At 36.1% G+C, this 25000-nt stretch overlaps 1 protein-coding gene across 3 annotated transcripts in view; it reads right to left on the reverse strand.

Moving 5' to 3' along the window:
* The window catches only part of LOC115218739 (protocadherin beta-15-like), a 296321-nt gene that overhangs the window by 54185 nt on the left and 217136 nt on the right, over positions 1-25000 (reverse strand). The window contains exon 3 of one of the 3 annotated variants that reach the window (XM_036508585.1): positions 9117-9158. The exons of the other annotated variants lie outside the window; for them this stretch is intronic. Coding sequence (XP_036364478.1) covers positions 9147-9158 — 12 coding nt within the window. The 3' untranslated portion in view covers positions 9117-9146. Of the gene's footprint in view, positions 1-9116; positions 9159-25000 lie in introns of those variants that run through there. 3 annotated transcript variants of the gene reach the window in all.

Below are 25000 nucleotides of genomic sequence, written 5' to 3' on the forward strand. Positions count from 1 at the left end.
TACATATATAGACACCATGATAGATCGTTAGCTACTACACACATTTTTTTCTCTCCTTGTTTCTCTCCTTTTTTTCTCTTTTTCCTCTCCTTGTTTCTCTCATTGTATTTTTCTGTGTATCTTTCTATAGAAGAGCGTAGGCTCGAAACGTAAAAGACTTTTTCTATTCCTGAGCGCTATACTAATACATCTGTTTGTTTGTACACCACCTGCCTTCGTCTTTTGTTTATTTTCGTAAACTTTCCCTTTATATATATATATATATGCATACATACACACATGTGTGTATATCAATTAATTTGGTCATGAGTAATACACTCTTTTCTATAACTACCATACATCATTGTTTTGAACTTGCTCTCACAAACACAATCAAGTTGAGGGTGTAATTAGTTTCTCTTGTCTTCCTGAAAATTATATCTTTTAGATATAAAATGTCTAAACAACATACACTATAAATCAATGTTTCCAAACTCCAGAATTATACAGCCCCAGAATTATATATCACAGATTCACTCATTTTACTGTACTTGGTTTAATGTATTTGGCTTTGTTTTTTAGTAGGGAAAGTATGTTTGAACAAACGTATGATAATAACTTACAAAATACCTTTCTAGAAATAGATTGGTTGATAATGATCAATACCTTTACTTTGCATTGTCTTCATTTTGCTGTTGATTTTTAAAATAAATGTGAGTGGATTTGGTAGACGGAAACTGAAAGAAGCCCATCGTATATATGTATATATATGTGGAGGCGCAATGGCCCAGTGGTTAGGGCAGTGGACTTGCGGTCGGAGGATCGCGGTTTCGATTCCCAGACCGGGCGTTGTGTGTGTTTATTGAGCGAAAACACCTAAAAGCTCCACGAGGCTCCGACAGGGGATGGTGGTGATCCCTGCTGTACTCTTTCACCACTCTAAAGGCGGTGCTCCAGCATGGCCGCAGTCAAATGACTGAAACAAGTACAAAAAAAAAAAAAAAATATATATATATATGTATGTGCATGTATATTTGTGTGTCTGTGTTTGTCCCCCTAGCGTTGCTTGACAACCAAAAGAAGCCTGTCGTATATATGTATATATATGTATATGTATGTGTGTGTATATGTTTGTGTGTTTGTGTTTGTCCCCCTAGCATTGCTTGACAACCGATGCTGGTGCGTTTACGTCCCCCGTGACTTAGCGGTTCGGCAAAAAAGACCGATAGAATAAGTACTGGGCTTACAAAAAGAATAAGTCCTGGGGGTCGAGTTGCTCGATTAAAGGCGGTGCACCAGCATGGCCACAGTCAAATGACTGAAACAAGTAAAAGAGAGTAAAAGAGAGTAAATGAATAAATAACGAAAGAAAACAAAATATAGAAAAAGAGACCAAAACAGTTTTACCTTCCCAGGGCCCAACTAACGATAAAGATGGGTCTGAAAGGAACAGAAATAAGTGTTAATATAGTTTCAAACCTTAAGGTGGTGAGCTGACAGAAAAATTGCTTAGATGCATTTCTTCTGACCTTATATTTTGAGTTCAAATGCTGCTGGAGTCAACTTTGCCTTTCATACCTATTTCTTTACTACCCACAAGGGGTTAAACACAGAGAGGACAAACAAGGACAGACAAACGGATTAAGTCGATTATATCGACCCCAGTGTTTAACTGGTACTTATTTAATTGACCCTGAAAGGATGAAAGGCAAAGTCGACCATGGTGGAGTTTGAACTCAGAACGTAACGACAGACGAAATACCGCTAAGCATTTCGCTCGGTGTGCTAACGTTTCTGCCATCTCGCCGCCTTACCTTTCATACCATTGAGGTTGATAAAATGATTACCAGTGCTGAACTAGGGTTGATATAACCAACTTATGTCTCTCTCCTGAAATTGCTGGCCTTGTGCCACAATTTTAAGCCAGTACAGCTTGAAGCCCTACCTAGCAGTTGTTTTTCACCAAAATGATTTCTTTTATGCTCATCTACAATACTACCAAACAAAGAACTTCTATGTAGTTAGTCACACTGCAAGAATTAGCCAACAGTTCTCCCTCAAATAACACCAAAAGTATGAGGAGACATAAGAAAATTTAGTTTTAGGGAGAAACAATGAAATAGCCATGGTTGGGACTCTTCTCACCATAGATTTATAAAAATATACTAGAGTTAAAAGCGTATATGCATGTGTATATACATATTTATATATATATATATATATAATATATATATATATATATACACATGCACATATATATATATATATATAGGGAGAGTTTACGAAAAAAACAAAAGATGAAGACAGGTGGTGTACAAAACAAACAGATGTATTAGTATAACACTCAGGAATATAAAAAGTCTTTTATGTTTTGAGCCTACGCTCTTCTACAGGAGAGAAAAACAAGGAGAGAAAAAATGTGTGTGGCTAACATCTAATATAGGATAAAATTTTTCGAAAAAATTCTACCAATGGCCAGCATATTAAAAAATACCTTTAAAGGTTAAATTTATAAACAACTTATAAACAAGAGCGAAAGAAAAAAGTTCTAATGCCAAATATGCCAAAAATTGACAAATCGTCAATATCCATATAATTTATCACTATAAGTACACGTCTCGAAGTAAGCTGACAGAAATTTCTAATGGAATTTTTTAGAAATTTCTGTTGGTTTACTTCGTGATGCGAACTTATAGTGATAAATTATATTTATACAGACATACATACATACATACTCACACACACATACACACATGTATATACACACATATATCTACAAAATCCACTCACAAAGCTTTGGTTGACATGGGGCTATAGTAGAAGACACTTGCCCAAGGTGCCACACAATGGGACTGAAACTAGAAACATGTCGTTGGGAAACAAACTTCTAAACCTTAGTATTTTGATTCTCAATACCATTTTAAAAACATTTTGATCCAGTGATCAAAACATGAGGATATTTGATTAAATTATCTCCCTAATTAATTTACATTTTGATCTTAGAATTAAATGTTTTGAAACTGAGAAGAGGGTAACAAGATAAGTGCTTTCATTTTTATTCTTTGTTACCTTACTCTTACTCTCTCTTTTACTCTTTTACTTGTTTCAGTCATTTGACTGTGGCCATGCTGGAGCACCGCCTTTAGTCGAGCAGATCAACCCCAGAGCTTATTCTCTGTAAGCCTAGTACTTATTCTATCGGTCTCTTTTGCCGAACCACTAAGTTACAGGGACATAAACACACCAGCGATGATTGTCAAGCGATTTTTGGGGGACAAACACAGACACACAAACATATATATACACACATACATATATATATATATATATATAAATATATATACATATATATATATGTATATAAATTATATATAAAAATTACAAAATGGGACAAGAACGCAAAAACACACAAAGAGACAGCACAAAAAAACAGACGGGTCATTCGAAGCCTCTAATCTTCAATCGGGAACCGGATCATCTTAGCAATTTCGGCTGATACGACGGACTTCTTTCAGTTTCCGTCTACCAAATCCACTCACAAGGCTTTGGTCGGCCTGAGGCTATAGTAGCAGACACTTGCCCAAGGTGCCACACAGTGGGACTGAACCCAGAACCATGTGGTTTGTAAGCAAGCTACTTGCCACACAGCCACTCCTGCGCCTACCTTAATTGTATTTTATGACATTTTTGTTGCTACCGAGGGAAAATTTAATGATAAAGTGTTAAAGCAAAATTATTAGTCAAGGTGAAACACTGGACTTAATGTAGAACTGATATTAGTTATTGACAAGGAGTGTTAACACAAATGCATTTTAAGACTGAGCATTCAATAATTTTTACAACATTAATAATAACTCCAGAAACTTCAAGTGGTCTAAAGAAAAGTTAAAATTTGAAATAAAGAGACTGATCTGAGAAAGCTAATGTTGGCTGACTTTTTGTATAAATAATGGAAACTGAAATAAATTGGTTTGTCATATGGAAAAGAAGAAAATTTGCTGTTTTGGCTTGGAGCCTTTGTCAATGAGAAAGAGGCATACATGAGGTCATTGACATGTCTTCTATACAATGGCCTGAAACAACGATTGTCACATGCTGTCCAATTCCACCTTGTCTGCTTTAACCCAATAATAATAATAAAGTGCAGGTGTGGCTGTGTGGTTGAGAAGTGTGCTTTGCAACCACATGGTTTTGGGTTCAGTCCCCCCAGTGTATCACCTTGGGCAAATATCTCCTCCTATAGCCCATGGATTGACTAATGCCTTGTAAGTGAATCTTTTAGAGAGAAACTGTGTGGAATCCCATACCCATTGTAAATATGTGTGTGTGTAAGTGTGTGTGTGTGTGCACGTGCGTGTGTGTTTGTGTGTGTGTGTGAGTGTGTGTGCGTAAATGTGTGTGTGTGTGTAAGTGTGTGTATATACACACGTGCATGTGTGTTTGTGTGTGTGTGTGTTTCTGTTTTTTTCACATTGCTTGGCAACTGGCATTGGATTGTTTTAAATCCCTATAACTTAGTGGCTCAGCAAAAGAAACCATTGGAGTGAGTAACAGCCTTAAAAATATGTACTGGGCTTGATTTGTTCAACTAATACCCTTCAAAGCAGTGCCCTAGCATGACTGCAGTCCAATGACTGAAACAAATACAAGTCAAAAGATAAACACAGCTCACTCTGTGAGTCAGTGATCATAGCATTGAATAAAAGATTACTAATCAGTTAGACAGTTCTTATGTGATACAATCTGAAATCTATGTATATTAGCTGCTATGTTCCAGTATGCTGATGAGAATAGTACATGAAATATCAACTGTTACTCACAGAAAGATCAGCCAAAATTTTTAGATATACTTTCCCTATCGATCCATAATGATTTATTTATAAACACAAGATTATCGCAGCTAATTATATATGCTTAATGAAACATTATTTTCTGAATAAAAATAAATTTAAGAGTCCAGAAAATTCAATTCCTGACATGAAAGTTGTTACAATCAGATAATTCTTATAGCCAATGGCTACTTAATACTTCATATAATTTTCTTTCTTCGAAGCCTTGTTAAATATGAATGATGAATACTCCACTTGGATTATTCCCCATAGCTTTTCAAATTAAGATTTTATAAATAAAAGCTATTCAGTAATGTGATTTTATTTCAATTTAACAAATATTAGCAAATATTTCGATTCTTTACTGTACTTGTAATTCCCAAATTGCAACAGCCAGAGGTGATAAACAAATTTAGAAAGAAAATTGAAAGTAGTGTGAAAACCAATATATTTCTAATATGAGTATTTATTGCCCATCCATAGGACTTAATATCGGTTACTTTTTAACAAAGTGCAAATATTTTAAGTGGAGAAGAAAGGAAGAATGTGATGTTCATGCCTTTTCTAGATGCATCAATGGTATTATTGAAACTGAATGGACATAGAAACTGAAACTCTAGGTTTCTGCATACCAAGAATACACTTCATGTTCTGCATCCCTGCCTGTACACAACATCGGCATGTGTGTGCATCTGTGTGTATGTGTGTGTGTGTATGTGTGTGTGTGTGTGTGCATATGTGTGTGGTGTGTGTGCATATGTGTGTATGTGTGTGAACAAGTGCTATAGAGTTTTTCTTTTTTTTTTATTTTATTTAGTTTCAGCTCACAAGCTGTGGCCATGCTGGGGCACCACCATTTTGCTGGGGCAAAGTATATCTTATTCAATTTCTTTTTACTTGCTTGGTCTGGAGGAAAAGTCTGATTCTTTGAAGCATGACAAACCCTCAAGACCTGTGTGAGCAACGTTTTTGATATTCCTCCTGAAAGCTGCAGGAGAAACATGTACAATAGGGAATCTCAGGGGCTCCGTGTTCTGAGAAAGGAACAAAATCCAGGACATAATAGTTGATGTAGGGTCTCGGTGAGGAAGTAGCAGGCAGGTTATAGGTGATGAGAGGAGATGGGATGAGGTATGAGGAGAGCTTGGGTGGAGTTGGCATAAGACTATCCAATTTTCATGAAGCACAGACTGTTACAGTAAAAGTTTAAAAGCTGCCTCAGGTAATTGTGTGTGTGTGTATATGTATGCATGCACATGTATATGTATATGTTACAAAAGCACTGACACAGGTGTTGGAGCAATGCACTATTGTGGGTCTCACCTGAGTTTTGTTGAAAATGAATATCATAAAATAAATGCCATAAGACATTTAATCTGACCCTCTAGATATTTTGCACCCACTGCCTCTGCTGACTTCAATACAAGAAATAATTGAAATGAAGTTTTTAGTTTGAAAAAGTTATAGAATAGGTGCAGGAGTAGCTTGCTAACCAACCACATGGTTCCAGGTTCAGTCTCACTGCATGGCATCTTGGGCAAGTGTCTTCTGCTATAGCCCCGGGCCGACCAATGCCTTGTTAGTGGATTTGGTAGACGGAAACTGAAAGAAGCCTGTCGTATATATGTATATGTATATATATATATATATAAATATATATATATATATATATAACGGGAAGCTTTATGAAAATAGACAAAAGACGAAGGCAGGTGGAAAACAAACGAACAATTGTATTAGTATGGCGCTCAGGAAATATAAATAAAACAAGTCTTTAACGTTTCGAGCCTACGCTCTTCAACAGAAAGATACACAGAGAGAAAAAAAACACAGAAAGAAGAAGAGAAAAAAATGCATGCAGTAGCTAATGAATCAACATGGCGATCTGATTTCGGCCAGAGGTCAAAGATCAAACATGAGACGCGAGAGCGAAATAAGGGGAGATAATAGGGTTGATAATAGGGTTGGTAATAGGGTTGAAGGACCAGCTAATAGTGCGTAGGAGGGGTCTGGACGTGTGAATGTATAGGGTTGGTGTATGTATTAGTATGTATAAGGGTGTGTATGTGTGTGTGTGTGTGTGTGTGTGTGTGTGTTTGTGTGTCTGTGTTTGTCCCCCTAGCATTGCTTGACAACCGATGCTGGTGTGTTTACGTCCCCGTCACTTAGTGGTTTGGCAAAAGAGACCGATAGAATAAGTACTGGGCTTACAAAGAATAAGTCCCAGGGTCGATTTGCTCGACTAAAGGCAGTGCTCCAGCATGGCCGCAGTCAAATGACTGAAACAAGTAAAAGAGTAAAGAGTAAAGAGTATGCATGTATGTATAAATGTGTAAACACATAAGTGTTTTTGACCCTAGGTTTTGACATCACAGAATACTTATAAACTACCATCACCTTCATACAAGTGTAGTCCCTTGTTTGCAGTTTTCCATGAAAATGTGTCCAACCACAGGGAAGGGAACAGGAGTGCCATCTATCCATAGAGAAATCTGCCCAAACAAATACTGTCTGAGTTGTGCATGGAAAAGTGGACATTAAGAAAATGATGATGATGATGATAATGATGATGACGATGATGATGATGATGATGTTGATAAGAATGACGAGGAGGATGATGATGATGATGATGATGCCGCCACCACCACCAACAATGACAATTCATTGTTAAGTAATGATCCAGAGAAGTACTAATTACAATCAATGAGTGCAAATTAAACAAATGGACTAGCCTAAATATAATTTCCCTCCTCATTCTGTCTGTCTGTCTGTCTCTTTTTTTTCTCTCTCTCTCTCTCTCTCTCTCCCTCATTCTCTTTATATGTGTACACATATACATGTACACACATACATGTGTGTGTATTGGGAGCGTATGTCTGTATATATGAAAATTGCCTATAGTTTGGTTCTAATATACTTCAATCATAATTTACATGAAATTAAGTTGAGTTCACGTCTTTAAAAGTTCAAATCTTTAAGGAGTAATTAGCACAAGAAATAAAAAGAAAAAGAGAAGCTATATTGTAAGTCTTGAGGATGACAATGTACACATGTAGTCCAATCTGTCCCCATTCAGCACTGATCGTAGGCATTCCGACCACAAGGTATCTTTACTTAAGGTATAATATATATTAGGGGTTCCTGAAAATTCTTGGCTTTGGGCAAAAGAAAATACAGGAGGATCAGTTTATTTTGATTTTATTCAACATATTCCCTTCTCAGATTCACATACTTATTGCAGTGGCCCTTCAGTTTTTCTAAGCCCTATAAAAAAGGACTCATAAGGTTGGGCCTCCAGCCAGCCCTTTCATAATACCCTTAAAGCCAAGATATTTCCAGCAACCCCTCATAAAGAATAGTATAAGGTCTTGCCATGGGCTCTAGGAATCATAAGGCTGGAGTTTAACCCAGTTTATATGGCATGTATGAGATTGATGTTCAATACTCCTCTCTAAACATGGTGATGGTCTTTTCAGAGTTAACTTCTTATCTATTGCTGGACTTCATTTACAGCTGAATGAACTACAGTAATGTGAAATTAAGTCTTTTGCTCAAGAACATAGCACACTGCTCAGTCTGCAAATTGAAACCATGGCCTTATGATCATGACTACAACACCCTAATCACTAGGCCAGTTGCCTTCACCAAGGATGATGTCCTCCTGGAAAAATTTGCTTCCTTTCTTTAGCAATTTTAACTATTATTTCTAGCAAATTGAAGGCTCCCTGGTACGATGTCAGAGTGACATATTTCATTGTTACAGGAACTTTATATCATTAAAAACTAAAAGTTTTTTTCCTGCCAACCATCAATATCTGAACTGTGTACAACTCGTGATTCTAGTAGAATTGAAACGTAACATTATAAATTTCTGAAGTTATTAGCCACGTATTCTATTTAGATTAGATTGAAAAATAAAAGCTATGAACAAAATGCGTTAAAAACAGAAGATGGTCGATCTAATATTAATGTTTGGCAGAATATTTCCCTGATGACAAAGATGTTAAAAAATCGATGTGAGCAGTCTTTTTGCAATGCCTGGAGGCTGCAAGATTTACTTTCTATCATTTTACTTGACGTAAACTGAAAAACTATCTCCTGAAGGTAACTTGAACGATAACTCTTTACACATACATACATATACACAGACACAGACACAGACACAGACATACATACACAGACACATATAGGCTAAATAAATCGAAGAAAATGGTTCTAATATAGAAACATTTAATAAGCAAAAACTACAAGAATGTTTACAAATATATTGCCTGTGGGTATTGTCCTCACAGTAGTCAACGTCGTCTCAAGATTGCTGCTATATTGGTCAGGTATTGGTTAATGTAGGCACTGCAACAAACAGGGTAAAAGGAAAAAGTGGAGGAAAGAGACTACATTTGTATGACACATTTGATGTCTAGTATGGAAAAAAAATAGAATGTTACTTTTCCTTTAGTTTCCTAGCCAATCCAAAACTATGGATGTAATTTTAATAAAAACACAAGAAATTGCACAGAATATTTCTATAATTTGAGGAAAAGATTAAAGTGTATTTTCTGCCATCATGTGTAGTATTTTTCTTTAGAATACTTTGTTTTGAAAAGAATAGAGGTAGTAATACAGTTGACAGAACAGTGATCAATCCTTACATTCACTCAAGTCATTCACGAAAATATTGAAAATATCCATTCTTTCTTTTCCATCATAGTTAGCAATATCAGTAACAACAATCAGTGATTTTGGACAATAAATGGCCTGGAGAGATTTCTGTTTCTCAGAGATTCGATTTCTCTTAATTGGAATTTTTTCTTTTCTTTCTCCTCTTCATCTTATAGAAGCTAAAGTAACAAAAATCCCCAGGAGGGGCTGACTATCTTCCTCCATGAATTTATCTTTACTCACACTAGTAAGAAACGGGCTCAGGAAGTGGGTTCGAAAATGAAGTGATTTTGCAGAAAATAGGTTTAGTGCCTTCATTAGAGAAGAGAATATAAGTGGTGAAAAAAAGTTTGATGAATATAGTGTACCTAACTAGAATAAGAAAGAGGTGGTGCTTGAGATGCTGAAGGGGAATACTAAATTTCCATACATAGATGGCTGATCTATCAATGTGAATTTCTAAATAAAACCAATAGTAAGTAATGGAAGATGTACAGAAAATCTATTGTTTGCTTTCCTTCTATCTAATTTCATGCGTTTCTGTAGACAGAAATGAACTGAAAGTGGATAGAGACCTGCAATGGCATTTTGCTTTTGAATAGTTTTCTAAAAGATAAGGAGCAGCCCAAGAATTTACATGTAACCTAGGCAAGTGTTTTCAATCTCTCTGATGGAACGGTTGTTTATATGAAGTCATCGAAGTATACAACTATTAGTTTCAAACACTTGATAGGTATTTGTCCTCATCTTGTTTGTTGTTAATACTCTCTTTTACTTGTTTCCATCATTTGACTGCGGCCATGCTGGAGCACCGTCTTTAGTCAAGCAAATCGCCCCCGGGACTTATTCTTTGTAAGCCCAGTACTTATTCTATCTGTCTCTTTTTGCCGAACCGCTAAGTGACGGGGACATAAACACACCAGCATCGGTTGTCAAGCAATGCTAGGAGGACAAACATATACACACACACTTATATATATACACATATATACGACAGGCTTCTTTCAGTTTCTGTCTACCAAAATCCACTCACAAGGCATTGGTCGGCCCGGGGCTATAGCAGAAGACACTTGCCCAAGTTGCCACACAGTGGGACTGAACCTGGAACCATGTGGTTGGTTAGCAAGCTACTTACCACACAGCTACTCCTGCGCCTATAATAATAATAATAATCATAATAATAATAATAATAATAATAATAATAATAATAATATAATAATAATAATTAATTCTTTTTATTGGCCACAAGGACTGACAAACATGATTGGAAAACATAAAGGGACAAAACAGGACGAAAGGTTACAAAGGGTTTTGTCCGTTTGTGAAAAAATCGTGTAAAAACAGTGTACCAATCAAATAATATAACAACGAAAAACTCCCAATAGGGGGAGGCGTTACGAAAGGTTCCTGGTGGAAAAACCCATAAAAGCCAACGAGAGCCTGATCAAAAGGGTGGTAGAGAGCCCCTTTCTCCTTTTATAATACCTTTTTCAATTACAGGCGAAACCTCAGAATTGGTCCATTTATACTGGCCATTCTTGCACAATTCACCCACCTTTCAGAAATAATAATAATAATAATAATAATAATAATAATAATAATAATAATAACATCGAAAAATACTTTAGGAATAAGAACCCAGGTTTGAAATTTCCCCAAGACACCTGATGAAGACTGGAGGGTATATCAGCCGAAATGTTGTGTTAACAACAAACAAGACGAGGACAAATATCTGTCAAATGTAAATAATGTAAATAATGTACATAATTGCTCATCTCTTAACTATAGAACTTGATAGGTATTCTCAGAGACTCTAGTAATTGTCATTAATCATTAGGAAGCCAGTGGACAAGTGAGACAGTTTGTATATCAATAGTTCTCAACCAGGGTCCATTTGACCCCTTAGGATCCATATAAGATTTTTGAGAGTCTACACAAGCAAACAGTGAATTAAGGATCCACTGTAGTATTTTAAGGATCCATGAAAGAAATTTGTCTTAGATGCGTTCATCTCATGATACAAGTTTCTTTCTCTAGCATTTTACACAGTCTAATATGTTTAGTGCAAACCTACACAAGTTAATGTGTGGAAAAACAAAATAGAAATTTTAAAAGAAATATCTATAAGACTAGATACATCGAATGGATATAGGGGTCCACCAGTATAAAATTGTAATCAAAGGGGACCATTGATAAAAATGGTTGAGAATCACTGCTGTATATGGTTTATTGTCCTGCCGTAAGAAAGCAATGAAACCTTTCTCTAATCACACCCTAATATCTTTAAAAAAAACCGGAAAATGTCTTGTATATTTCAAACCCGAAGGAAGATGGTACAGTCAGCACTAAAGATGGTAAAGTTTCCTTTTTAAGTCATGCTGGCTCATAAGGGCTTGCTTCCCAGTTTTCCATGGTGAATATATTCTCTACCTGGATGGGACACAAGTCCATCACAAGATTGCTGATTTTTGCCAGCTGAGTGAACTGTAAAAATGTGAAATGAAGAGTATTGCCCAAGAACACAATGTGACACCCAGTCCAGGAATCAAAGCCACAATCTTGTGATCATGAGTCCAACACTCTAACCACTAGGCCACGTGCCTCCACATAGTCAGCACTGGATTGTTTTTAATCATAGATATGTTCAATCTGGGCTGACCTGAATATTAAAAAAAAAAACGCACTAATGTTCATTATGTTAAGGTGATAGAGATAACCATAAAAATATCGTGTATAACATCTAAGTCAACCTGCCCATCCTTATTCATATCCATTCACGCTAGGTTCTCTCTCATCTGTCTATGTATGTAAGCTCATGTCGTCTTGTGTTGACGGCAACATCAGTTGCAGTCATTTGATCAAACTCTGGTGCCTTTTCTGTTATCTTAATCCTGATATCTTAATCCTGATAAAGACAGTCTGAAATATTGGACACCTCACTCACCTCATCAATTTCACTGTACAATTTTTGTTTATTTTACCAAATTTTAGTATATATATATATAGGCGCAGGAGTGGCTGTGTGGTAAGTAGCTTGATAACCAACTACATGGTTCTGGGTTCAGTCCCACTGCATGGCATCTTGGGCAAGTGTCTTCTGCTATAGCCCCGGGCCGACCAATGCCTTGTGAGTGGATTTGGTAGACAGAAACTGAAAGAAGCATGTTGTATATATGCATATATGTATGTGTTTGTGTGTGTTTGTGTGTCTGTGTCTGTCTCCGCAACATCGCTTGACAACCGATGCTGGTGTGTTTACGTCCCCGTAACTTAGTGGTTCGGCAAAAAAGACCGATAGAATACGTACTGGGCTTACAAAAGAATAAGTCCCAGGGTCGATTTGCTCGACTAAAGGTGGTGCTCCAGCATGGCCGCAGTCAAATGACTGCAACAAGTAAAAAAAATATATATATATATATATATGTATAGTACACAGACACAGACACAAACACACACACACACACATATACACACTCTCTCTCTCACACACACACACACTCCTCTCTCTCTCTCTCTCTCACACACACACACAACTGATAACTGATATACCTTCACAGTTTTCATGTAAGATTTTTCACATTTGAAATCTTTATCAACCCAAGCAAGGGGATCGAACCCCCAAACGTGGCCTGTAAAGCAAGCTTCTTAACCACACAGCTAACCATGCCTTTCTGTCTATGTACTATGAATGCATCTATTATGAAATTTTCTGATTTCCAAAATTTAATGATATGCAAGAACTGAGAAGAAGTAATGACTTTTTAATGGATTTAAAGAATACAACATTGAATATTATCAAAACAATGTTTCACTGACTGAAACTGTTGTTTGCATTCCATGGTAGCTACAGCTGTCTCTAACTTTATGGTAAATGATTCTTATATGAAATATAAAAAATCAGGAAAACAAAATTCAAATAATTTGTCAGTCTGTTTGACATATTAAAAATAATGGTCTCTTTAGGAATTACAAATATATTTAATATTTATTTCAATAAATAATTAACATTAAAAAAAAACAAAATAAAAATTGGTTTGCAATATCTAAGTACTACTATGATGTACTTATTGTTTATTTTTTACTTTGTGTGTGTGTTTTTTTTTGTGTGTTTTCTTGTTAAATCTAGAAAGTTCTACAGTATATAACTATCATTTTGTAAAGTGTTTACTGATATTTTGGCTTCACTCCACCAAATCAAAAAAATAAATTTCACCTGAAGCTGATGTCTCACTATCTACAAAGATGTACAATATTTATATTTTAGTATAAAAACAAAAGAAGTGATACGCAACTCAGTTCTATCTTAAACATCTTAAAGTTCATTTTTACTCTTTTCTTTTCTTTCAGTGTTATTTCCTTGTTATGATACCGATGTTATTTGGTTTCAGTAAAGTAAATAACTGTAAATCAAACCATTATATAATTGATCTTGGAATGAAAATATATTTGGGGTATGAAGAATTGTTAAGACTTTAATACCAAACTGATGTAATATGTGACAATTATTCAGTAGACATGATAAAACTCCGAGTTTCTGATGCCGAGGTGGAAATCCATGCTGCCATCTCTTCAGTTATCCGGTCATCGGAAAAAATAAATATTGTACATCTTTGTAGATAGTGAGACATCAATGAAGATATATATATGTATGTGTGTGTGTCTGTGTAAGAATATTTTATAAATTTAGCATCAATGAAGATCTGCTTAGTCATGTAACCATTAGAAATGAACGGTGGTGGTAAAATGAATGGGTGAGAGAATCATTGCTTTTGATTCATTATATGTTTGTTGAGAAAAGATTGTATTGGATACTGTGGTCCAATGAGGAGCACAAGAAAGTACCATCCACACAGTATTGTTGTTGTATCTTATTCTGTAATAATGTAAGCATGAGACAGAAAAATATATGGAGAGAGAGACACAGTGAATGAATGTGAGTATCCTATGCTATTGTGTAATTTTTAAGTGAATAGCAGTTTTGGTCGTTTGTGTTGCAGACTCTTCATGTTACCAAGACTTTGCCAAACAACATCTGATATTGAACAACCCCTAACGTAATGCACCCTCTGTTCTCCTTATTGTTTGTTACTCTTTCTTGGTTCTTAGAATGCTCTCTTATTAGTATCATAACAAATTTGATTGGCCTTGTCTGCATTGACATCATCACTCTAGAACCAGACTGTTGTTTTCTGACTGGAAACAATAAAATCTAGATTCGAACCAAAGTATGCCGAGGTAGAAATCCATGCTGCAATCTCTTCAGTTATCCAGCCATTGGAAAAAATGCTATGAAAAATTATCGTTATACAAAGGGAAATTCCGAAATTGTTACTATTTGTCAATAACGGTCATTTTTCACAGCATTTTTTCTGATGGCTTGATAACTGAAGAGATGGCGGCATGAATTTCCACCTCGGCATCAGAAACTCAGAGTTTTATCATGGCTACAGAATAATTGTCACATATTACATTTACTGATAAATTCCTCTATTTACATAATATCGAGGTCTCTTTCATTCTTTTGGTGTCTTACCATTTTTATCAATATATAAATATATATATATATATATATATATATATATATATATATATATACATATATATATTCTCAGTAAAACACAATTAAGATTCAAGTGAGTTCCAATGAATTCACATGAATGCGGTATTTAACTTAGATGCACCAGAAATCTATATGGTATTAACCATAAAATAATGTGGGGTGATTATAAACAAGAAAAAAGCAACAAGAATGGATTAGTTGTTCAGTACAATTGTTTCATACGAAGAGCAGCTTATTAAAAGCTGCAATATTTGCAGCTTTTAATAAAGCTGTTCTTCGTATGAAACAATTGTACTGAACAACTAATCCATTCTTGTTGCTTTTTTCTTGTATATATATATATATATATATATATATATATATATATATGTGTGTGTGTGTGTGTAAATACATATATATGTATGTATGTGTGTGTGTCTGTGTAAGAATATTTTATATACAGTATCTTTAAACCAAAGTTGAATGACTCACTGAAACTTCAGTTTTGCTGTCAAAAGCAAGAACACGACTAATGATGAAATATTTACAGCCTTCTTTTCAGCTAACTGCACTCATTATGGGCATAAATTCAATAATTTGCCTTTAGCTCATGCAAATGGATGCCCATCAGGTTGCTAAATCATCTCACATTCCATTCATATAATATGTGTGAACATTTACAAAGCCTTGACTAAAATATCCAAAATTGTTACTATTTGTCAATAAGGATTATATTTATAATGTTTAAAACCTCATTAAGCTGGATAAGAAAATATCAGTAATTCCAGGATTTTGATCAAGAATTCGTAACAAACTGACAGAAATCCCCAATTTTAGCTTTCATTGTTTTCATGTTTCTGGTAAGAAATAAAATTGGATAACAGATTAAGAATAAAAGTATATGATGGACAAATATGATCTATCAGCTAGATAACTATAAATCTATGTATGACAAAGCAATAGAAATGAAATTATGGATTTATGTAGCTTGGTGAAGTTATACTTAATCACAAAATGAATCGTCTTGGTTTCAGTTGGACAATCATTATTATAAACTGCTACTGTAGTTTTGTTGTTTCTCCCCCACAGCCTGAAGATCTGAAAGTCAATTATTTTGTTAATTATGGTCCCATTTTAGCCATTGCAGCTGACCACTCACCAATTTATCATTTCTCTGATCATCGTCGCTGAAGTAAAATTAATTTGTCTGATCTTTAAAGAAAAATGACATACTTAGAATTACTGTTTGTTATAAACAACGGGGTGAATTATGTTGAGGAACGTTAGCTAAGGTAATTTGACTGTCTATACGAATTAATCATGATACAGCGAGGTGGAAGAAACTCAATTTTACAAAGAAAAATGTCAATAATAATAATTTACTTGTTTCAGCAGGACAAACCTCACCGGATAAATAGCAAAAAGTTATTCACCGGATCAATCAAATAAGTTGTTCAAGAAGTCTCAAATCAATATAGAACACAAATAACACAATTAAGTGTCTCGTTAGTTCAAGCATCTCATGAGACAAAATTTGGTTCATAAATTGTATATAAGAACAAACAGCAGTTCTCTCAATAAAAGAAAGAAAGAAAAAAAAAAAAGAAGGAAAATGCCAAAACTGATGAATCTATAAGAATATATTACATTCTTATATTGGCTTATAGTCTCAAATTTATCGAGGCAAGGAAATGAGATTGTATGATATTCATGCCTATATCGAAGATTTTGGCAACATAAGGTAAGTGAATAGCTCCAAACAAGAATCAAATTTGTGTTGTTAACACAAACCACTGAAAGCTTATTACTAAGATAAGGTATTCAGCATAAAAATATATTACGATGAAGCCACTTTAAGAAAAATCAAACCTTTTATCCACATTTCCATATAGGAAACAGAGTTTAAAATGTGATTATATACAATCAATTAAACATAAAGAAATTTCGTCTGTAACCAGTAACTGCTCATACGCACATACATACATAGAAAGATACATGCACAAACACATATGTTTGTATGTGTGTGTGTGTGTGTGTGTGTGTGTGTCTGCATGCATGTGCATGTACAGACATACACACACACACAGAAACAGTTTTCAACTACTTTTTTATGCTAGTATAGATAAGGTATATATATAATGCAGTGACATTATTTTACTAGTATAGGTAAGGTATATATATTTCTTTACTACCCACAAGGGGCTAAACATAGAGGGGACAAACAAGGACAGACAAAGGGATTAAGTCGATTACATCAACCCAGTGTGAAACTGGTACTTTATTTATCGACCCCGAGAGGATGAAAGGCAAAGTCGACCTCGGCGGAATTTGAACTCAGAACGTAATGACAGATGAAATACCACAAAGCATTTCGCCCGGCGCGCTAACGTTTCTGCCAGCTCGCCGCCTATAGGTAAGGTATATATGCAGTGACATTATTTTACTAACGAAAACTCTTCCTGTCACTAATCTTTACTTGTTTTAAAAGAAAGGATCTTTTCTTTCACACATCATGGAAAGCATGAAACCAGCAGATGATTTGTCGTCAAGAGAAATGACCACAGCAGGAGTGGGTGTGTGGTAAGTAGCTTGTTTACCAACCACATGGTTCCAGATTCAGTCCCACTGCATAGCACCTTGGGCAAGTGTCTTCTACTATAGCCTCGGGCCGACCAAAGCCTTGTGAGTGGATTTGGTAGATGGAAACTGAAAGAAGCCCATCGTACATATGTATATATATATATATATATATATATGCGTGTGTGTGTTTGTGTATCTGTGTTTGTCCCCCTAGCATTGCTTGGCAACCGATGCTGGTGTGTTTATGTCCCCGTTACTTAGCGGTTCGGCGAAAGAGACCGATAGAATAAGTACTGGGCTTACAAAAGAAAAAGTCCTGGGGTCGAGTTGCTCGATTAAAGGCCGCAGTCAAATGACTGAAACAAGTAAAAGAGTGAAAGAGTAAAAGATAGAGCATTGAATATAGTGCTCAATTTCAGGAGAAACACAAATGTATACAACCATACTGGAACACACAAGCATACACATACATAATACATAAATATGTGTTCCTATATACCATAGTGGTATGAAAAAGTTCTTGGACTAATTCTGTAGCACACTAACAGACTACAGCACACAGTTCAATGCACAATGAGAGCTAGCAGTGACCTTCATGAGGCAGTGGGTTCAGTGACATTTGCTGCATTTACTTTGCAAGTTGTGTGTGAATGGTTATGATCAAGTGTATTGCTGTGCAAGGTGACTATTTCCAAGAGGATGATGTTAAAATTTGGTTAAATAAGGTTATTTTTTATTAAACATAACAAGTCCAGAAACTTTTGATACATATATATATATATATATATATATATATATATATATATATATATATATATATATATATATATAATATATATACCATCTTGAAAGGTATCCTGGCATGGCACATCTTCAGTAAATCAACCCCTGTACTTATTTTTTAAAGTCTGGTATTTATTGTATCAGTCTCGTTTGTTAGCTGCTAATAGGCTTCTTTCAGTTTCCATGTAACAAATCTACACAAGATTTTGTTTAACTTGGGGCTACACTAGTCCAGTGTGCTACACCATGGGATTGAGCCTGAAACCACATAGTTTGGAAGCAAACTTCTTATCCCATAGGCCACACCTCCATCCATTCCAAAACGCTTGCAGCAATATTTGTCACTGATCCAGTGTTGCCTTTTCCTTATCACATGAATTATTTCTTACAAGATTTTTAATGTTCACTGCATTAAATATGTTAACACTATCTTGACTATTCTTTTTAAGTCGCTCAACTTAACCAAAACCAATCTTGAATATTTTTTTCATAGTGTTTTTTTTCTCCATCTGTAGTTGCTATGGTTTCTAGTGCCATGAATATAATACTATTGACCACAAAAACTGAAATACAATTGTCAAATAGCAAATAATTAATGTATCCATATATCAAGAGATAATTAGTAACTCAGGGTGACTTTAGTGCAGTCTCTGTTGTTTCTAGACATTCTGTGATTAATAAGGATTGGATGTATTGATGTTTTCTGTCTTTATGTGACAGTAGACAGACATTGCAAGGCAACTTAATATACTTTTCTTTAATACATTACTTAAAGAAAGCTATAAAAAAAAACAAACACAGAAAAAAACAAACAAACATGTAATATAAGATTACTAAAAGAAAGAATTGTGCAATTAAGAGAAGACAGCTCTTGCTGAAATTAAGGAGTGACATTTAAAACACATTTTTGCAGCAAGCAGTCAAGTTAAAATGTTGAATTAAAATAGATGTAGTCAGAGGAGTGTTAGTGTAAGAGTAGCAGTAGTGGTTTGTCTTTAGAAAGATTTTAATTCTGATAAAAAAACAAAAAACAAAAACAGGAGTGGCTGTGTGGTAAGTAGCTTGCTAACCAACCACATGGTTCTGGGTTCAGTCCCACTGCGTGGCATCTTGGGCAAGTGTCTTCTGCTATAGCCCCGGGCCAACCAATGCCTTGTGAGTGGATTTGGTAGACGGAAACTGAAAGAAGCCTGTCGTATATATATATATGTGTGTGTGTGTGTTTGTGTGTCTTTGTTTGTCCCTCTAGCATTGCTTGACAACCGATGCTGGTGTGTTTACGTCACTTAGCGGTTTGGCAAAAGAGACCGATAGAATAAGTACTGGGCTTACAAAGAATAAGTCCTGGGGTCGATTTGCATGGCCGCAGTCAAATGACTGAAACAAGTAAAAAAGAGTAAAGAGTAAAAACAAAAACAAATTATAGTCATTATTATTTAGCCCCAGGACAGACCTGATCTGATAGACTTGTGCTCAAAGGCATTCTAACCATCTATATATTTTTTCTGTCATCATGCATCGAAGGCAATATAATACAAAGTATCCTTCTATTTTGAAGAGGATAAAGTATAATTTTGGGATATATTTGGATATTTGGCAGTTATCTCATGTAGGTTCAATCTTCCCACATTTGCTCCTAACAAAATGGAGTGTATCAGCAGGATACAATCAAATATCAATATTGATTCTTGTTATGTTTTAGCACCAGGTTAGCTCATTATAAAGCAGACTTAAGACTAAAGTTGTTCCAGCTGTGACCATCATGGTTTAATTTTCTGATCAGAGTGTCTCTAACATTTCATTATCTGTTTTTGCTTTTTAGGAAGGTTTTTTTTTTATGATAGGATAATTTGAGGGGAATTTTACATCTCTTTCTAGTATCAACATGAAACTCCTTTGCTGATTCATGTAAATATGATTACACACACACACACACATTCACATAGATGTATCTAGATAGATATAAATATGTATATATATATATATATATATATATATAAATATATAATATATTAATATATATATATTATATGTAGAAAAATACAAACTGGGACAAGAACGTAAAACATTTAGAAGACGATACAAAAAACACGGACGGGACATTTGAAGCCTTCAATTCATATTTATATATATATCTTTATATGTGTGTGTATATATATATATATATATCTTTATATGTATGTATATATATATATATATATATATAATTTCATAATTTCATAATGTGATGTAATTCTTTGGCATAGCAATTGCATGCGGCTGAAGAGAGCTTTAAACCATCTGTTATGTCGATTATACATTGATGTAAGAACAGGTTGTTTTATAAAGCTTGAAACACATGTACCGCGACATCCTTTGTGTTCTGTTTTTTATTTCATTTGATGCATATACCCTCTCACCTCTGCAACTAGCTGGGATATACACTTATCAAGTATTCATCCTGAATTTATATATATATATATATATATATATATATATATAAAATATGGGGGTTTAGGTGATAGGTATACTGGGTAGTTGCCGTAACAGATTACCAGGGTTCTAGTCTTGTATCAGAGACAGGGGTTATGGTTTTTTACAGCTGGAAGCATTCCGAATACAAACCATTTCACAGTGTGGACTGGGTCCTTTTAAAAGGCACCTGCACTGACAGGGTTACCAAGTACTTGCCAGACAAAAAAAAAACTCTTTTGAGAGGGGCGGGGGCATTGGAGGAGGTGATCTTGTGTCAGATGATGAAAGGTTATAGTGAGACTGAGACAGAAACAGGTGTCTTGTTGTAGAGGAGGTACAAGGTTACCCAGCTGCTGCTGCTGGTGGTGGTGGTGGTGGGGGAGATCAGGAATGAAAGTAGAAACAGATGCTCTGCTTCAAAGGAAATACATAGTTACCCAACCTGAGGGAAGTCTGGGAGAAGGAGAGAGAGAGTGGAAGACAGTAGGATAGAGATAGTGACAGTGCCAGGCATACTCAAAATGGACAGGGATCAGAATATAAATGGGATGGTTGAGTAAAGGAAGAGAGGGATATAGATGGTGACAAGTGCCAGGGTAAACCCTTGAGGTTCAAATGTCATAATATAAGGGGCAGGATATTGCAAGGAAGCATGATTAGAGAATGCAGAGGAGGGGGGAGTGGCAAAAACTTGGTTATATGTAGAGTTGGGGGTGGGGGATACTGGATAACAATCATACAGAGGAACAGGGCCATGAGAACAGGATTGGGGAGTGAAAGGTCGGGCGTAGTGTATGAAGGAAGAAATGTGAGGAAGAAAAGAAAAGTAGAGATGTAGATTGGTTTGTTGGGTCAGGGTGTGTGAAAAGTTTTTTTTGTTATGTGTGGGTGCAACACACAGGCCGGGGGTTAGCAGATATCTGTTTCTTTATTACCCACAAGGGGCTAAACACAGAGGGGACAAACAAGGACAGACAAACGTATTAAGTCGATTGACATTGACCCCAGTGCGTAACTGGTACTTAATTTATCGACCCCGAAAGGATGAAAGGCAAAGTCGACCTCGGCGGAATTTGAACCCAGAACGCAGCGGCGGATGAAAAAATACTGCTAAGCATTTCGCCCGGCGTGCTAACGATTCGGCCAGCTGGTGTTAGCAGATATCAATGACACAGTGAGACAGGGTATGTGGGTGGAATACACAGGTTGGGAGCTAGTGGAGAGCAATGATACAGCAGGAAAGGGCCAAGAGGACAGTGTTGGGCAGCGGGAGGTAAGCATAGAGCATGAAGTGGAAATGAGTGGAAGAGAAGAGATGTAGAGATGTAGTTTGGTTTGCTGTGGTAGAATATGTGAGACGCTTTCTTGTTGAGTGCGGGTGGGATACACAGTGCTTCTAGAACTCAGTTTCACTGAGGTGGGTGGCTCTTCTCAAGAACCCCATATCGCCAAACATCTTGGTCCATTGTCATTTCCTCCATGAGGCCCAACATCCAGAGATCGGTCCTTACCACATCATCACATGTCTTCCTATGTCTTCCTCTTCTGCATGTACCATCTAATTTCAGTGATCGGCACATCTTTATGCAGCTGTCCTCATTCATATGCATCACATGTCCAAACCAATGTAGTCTTTCCCCTTGCATGCTACATTTGATTTCTCTTATGTCCAACTTTTCTCACAATACATTTGCACTTTGTTGAACATGCGCACTGCTGTTGTACATCCAACTGAGCATATTACCTTCATTTCTCTCTGGTCTTCTGCATTCAGAGCCCATGTCTCATAACCATGGAGTATAACCATTCACACACAAGCATCATACAGTCTACATTTCATTCTGAGAGAGAGAGTCCTTTAGTTGCCAACAGCGGTAATAAGCTTTCTGAACTTCCTCCACTCAATTCTTAGTCTAGAAATAATACTTTCAGAGCATCCTCCTCCACTGCTAATTTGGTCACCTAGGTAACAGAAACTATCTACAGCCTCAAGTGAGCCTCCTGGGCATTTGAGAAAATATGAGTCGCATGTACTTTTAGTGCTTATCGTTCCTGCACCTCTGCCACATACAAAGGTGACTTTTACTGTTAATCTACCTGTGATTCCATTGCACCTCTTATGTATCCATAGTTTACACTGGGTGCAGCAAATGCAAGTTCTTCTAACTTCTTTCCTACGTATTGAGCAGGGCCATTTACCTGATGGAAAAGAGTTTTATCTTCTTTCTTACTAACAACAAATTTGACCTTTGCTAGGTTAACTTTAAGGCACTTTGATTCCAGGTTTTGTTTTCATATCTGGAATTTCTTCTCCAATTCTGCTAAAGATTCTGCAATAAGAGCAAGGTCATCAGCATATAGCAGTTCCCATGGGCACCCAGTTTTGAATTCCTCTTTTATGGCCTGTAGGACTACAAAGAATAAGAGTGGGATGAGAACTGATCCCTGGTGAACCCCTAGCTGTACGCTAAATTCATTACTGTATTCATGGCTGACTCTCAACTTACTGACAGCACCACTGTATATTCATTTGTCTAACTACCAGTTATGCTCTGAGATGAATTCCATTAATTCATTCTCGTTCCATCTTATTAAAAATTATTGGCTGTGGGTCAACGTAATTTAATATGTTTAACAACAATAACAAACAATTATCAAAAAGCGCTAACGACATTGTAATTCATTTTTTTGTCACGACTTTAACGTGTAATGCCTTGTTTATTCTTTTGGCATCCAGAAAAGTCAATAATTAAAAATGCAAGGGAGTGCTGCAACACAGAAGTTAGCACCTGGTAAATTCAATCAATAACAATATTTTTGATAAACAACAATTTTGTACAAAAATCTAGTGTTGTTATGCAGTCAGTTACATTGGTTACATGTATGGCTACAGTTACAAGACAGTTTTGTTTTGCATATTGATTTCTAATGCAACCACAAAGCCATGTATTTTTGTACAAAGAACTTGTTCAAATCAACCTTAGTATTTGACTGGTACTTTATTTTATTGACTCCTAGAAGTATAAAAGGCAAGTGTTAACCTTGGTAACTAATTAAACTTTTAAGGCGGCGAGCTGGCAGAAACGTTAGCACACCAGGCAAAATGCGTAGCCGTATTTCATCTGCCGTTACGTTCTGAGCTCAAATTCCGCGGAGGTCGACTTTGCCTTTCATACTTTCGGGGTCGATAAATTAAGTACCAGTTACGCACTGGGGTCGATCTAATCGACTTAATCCGTTTGTCTGTCCTTGTTTGTCCCCTCTGTGTTTAGCCCCTTGTGGGTAATAAAGAAATAGGTATAATGAATCTGTTTGTTGCAAGTTCTGGATTTATATGGCTTCAACTGACAGGACCAATGTCAGACCCCATGTTTGAGGCATACAGAATAGTAATATGGATGAAGCTTTCTCTAGCAGAAAAGTAAATGCCAAGAATGAATGCTGTTGGTTGACAACCCAATGATGTCAACAAAGTTCATAGAGAATTTGGTAGCACTTTCCAACAGACTGAGGTCTCTGTGATATAAATTCTGTTAGTTACAACAAGCTGTCTATGGTGTGGTGCAACTCTAACTAATTATGCACCAAAGAAACTGCTTCTAATCAATAAAAGTCGGAGCCTGGAGTCCTAGAAATGACACTTGATGTATAATTGAATGGTTATTAATAGGTAAGAAAACATGATTAGGAAGTCAAAAAACAAATTGGTATCTTTTATCTTTTTGCTTGTTTCCGTCATTGGACTGTAGCTATGATGGACACTGCCTTAATGGGTTTAATCAAACAAGCCGAACCAAGTGCTTATTTAAGTCTTGTATCTTTTATATCAGCCTCTTTTGCGGAACTGTTAGGTTGTGGGAATGTAAACAAACCAACACAAGTTACTGAGTGGAGATGGAGGCACACACTAAATCCCCCCCATATATATATATCTATCTATATATATATATATATATATATATATATATGTGCCGGTGGCACATAAAAAGCACCATCCGTCCGTGGCTGTTTGCCAGCTCCGTCTGGCACCTGTGCAGGTGGCACGTAAAAAGCACCCACTACACTCACGGAGTGGTTGGTGTTAGGAAGGGCATCCAGCTGTAGAAACACTGCCAGATCAGACTGGGCCTGATGCAGCCTTCTGGCTTCCCAGACCCCAGTTAAACCGTCCAACCCA

Source organism: Octopus sinensis, linkage group LG14 (assembly GCF_006345805.1).
Source record: "Octopus sinensis linkage group LG14, ASM634580v1, whole genome shotgun sequence".
NCBI classification, from domain to species: domain Eukaryota; kingdom Metazoa; phylum Mollusca; class Cephalopoda; order Octopoda; family Octopodidae; genus Octopus; species Octopus sinensis.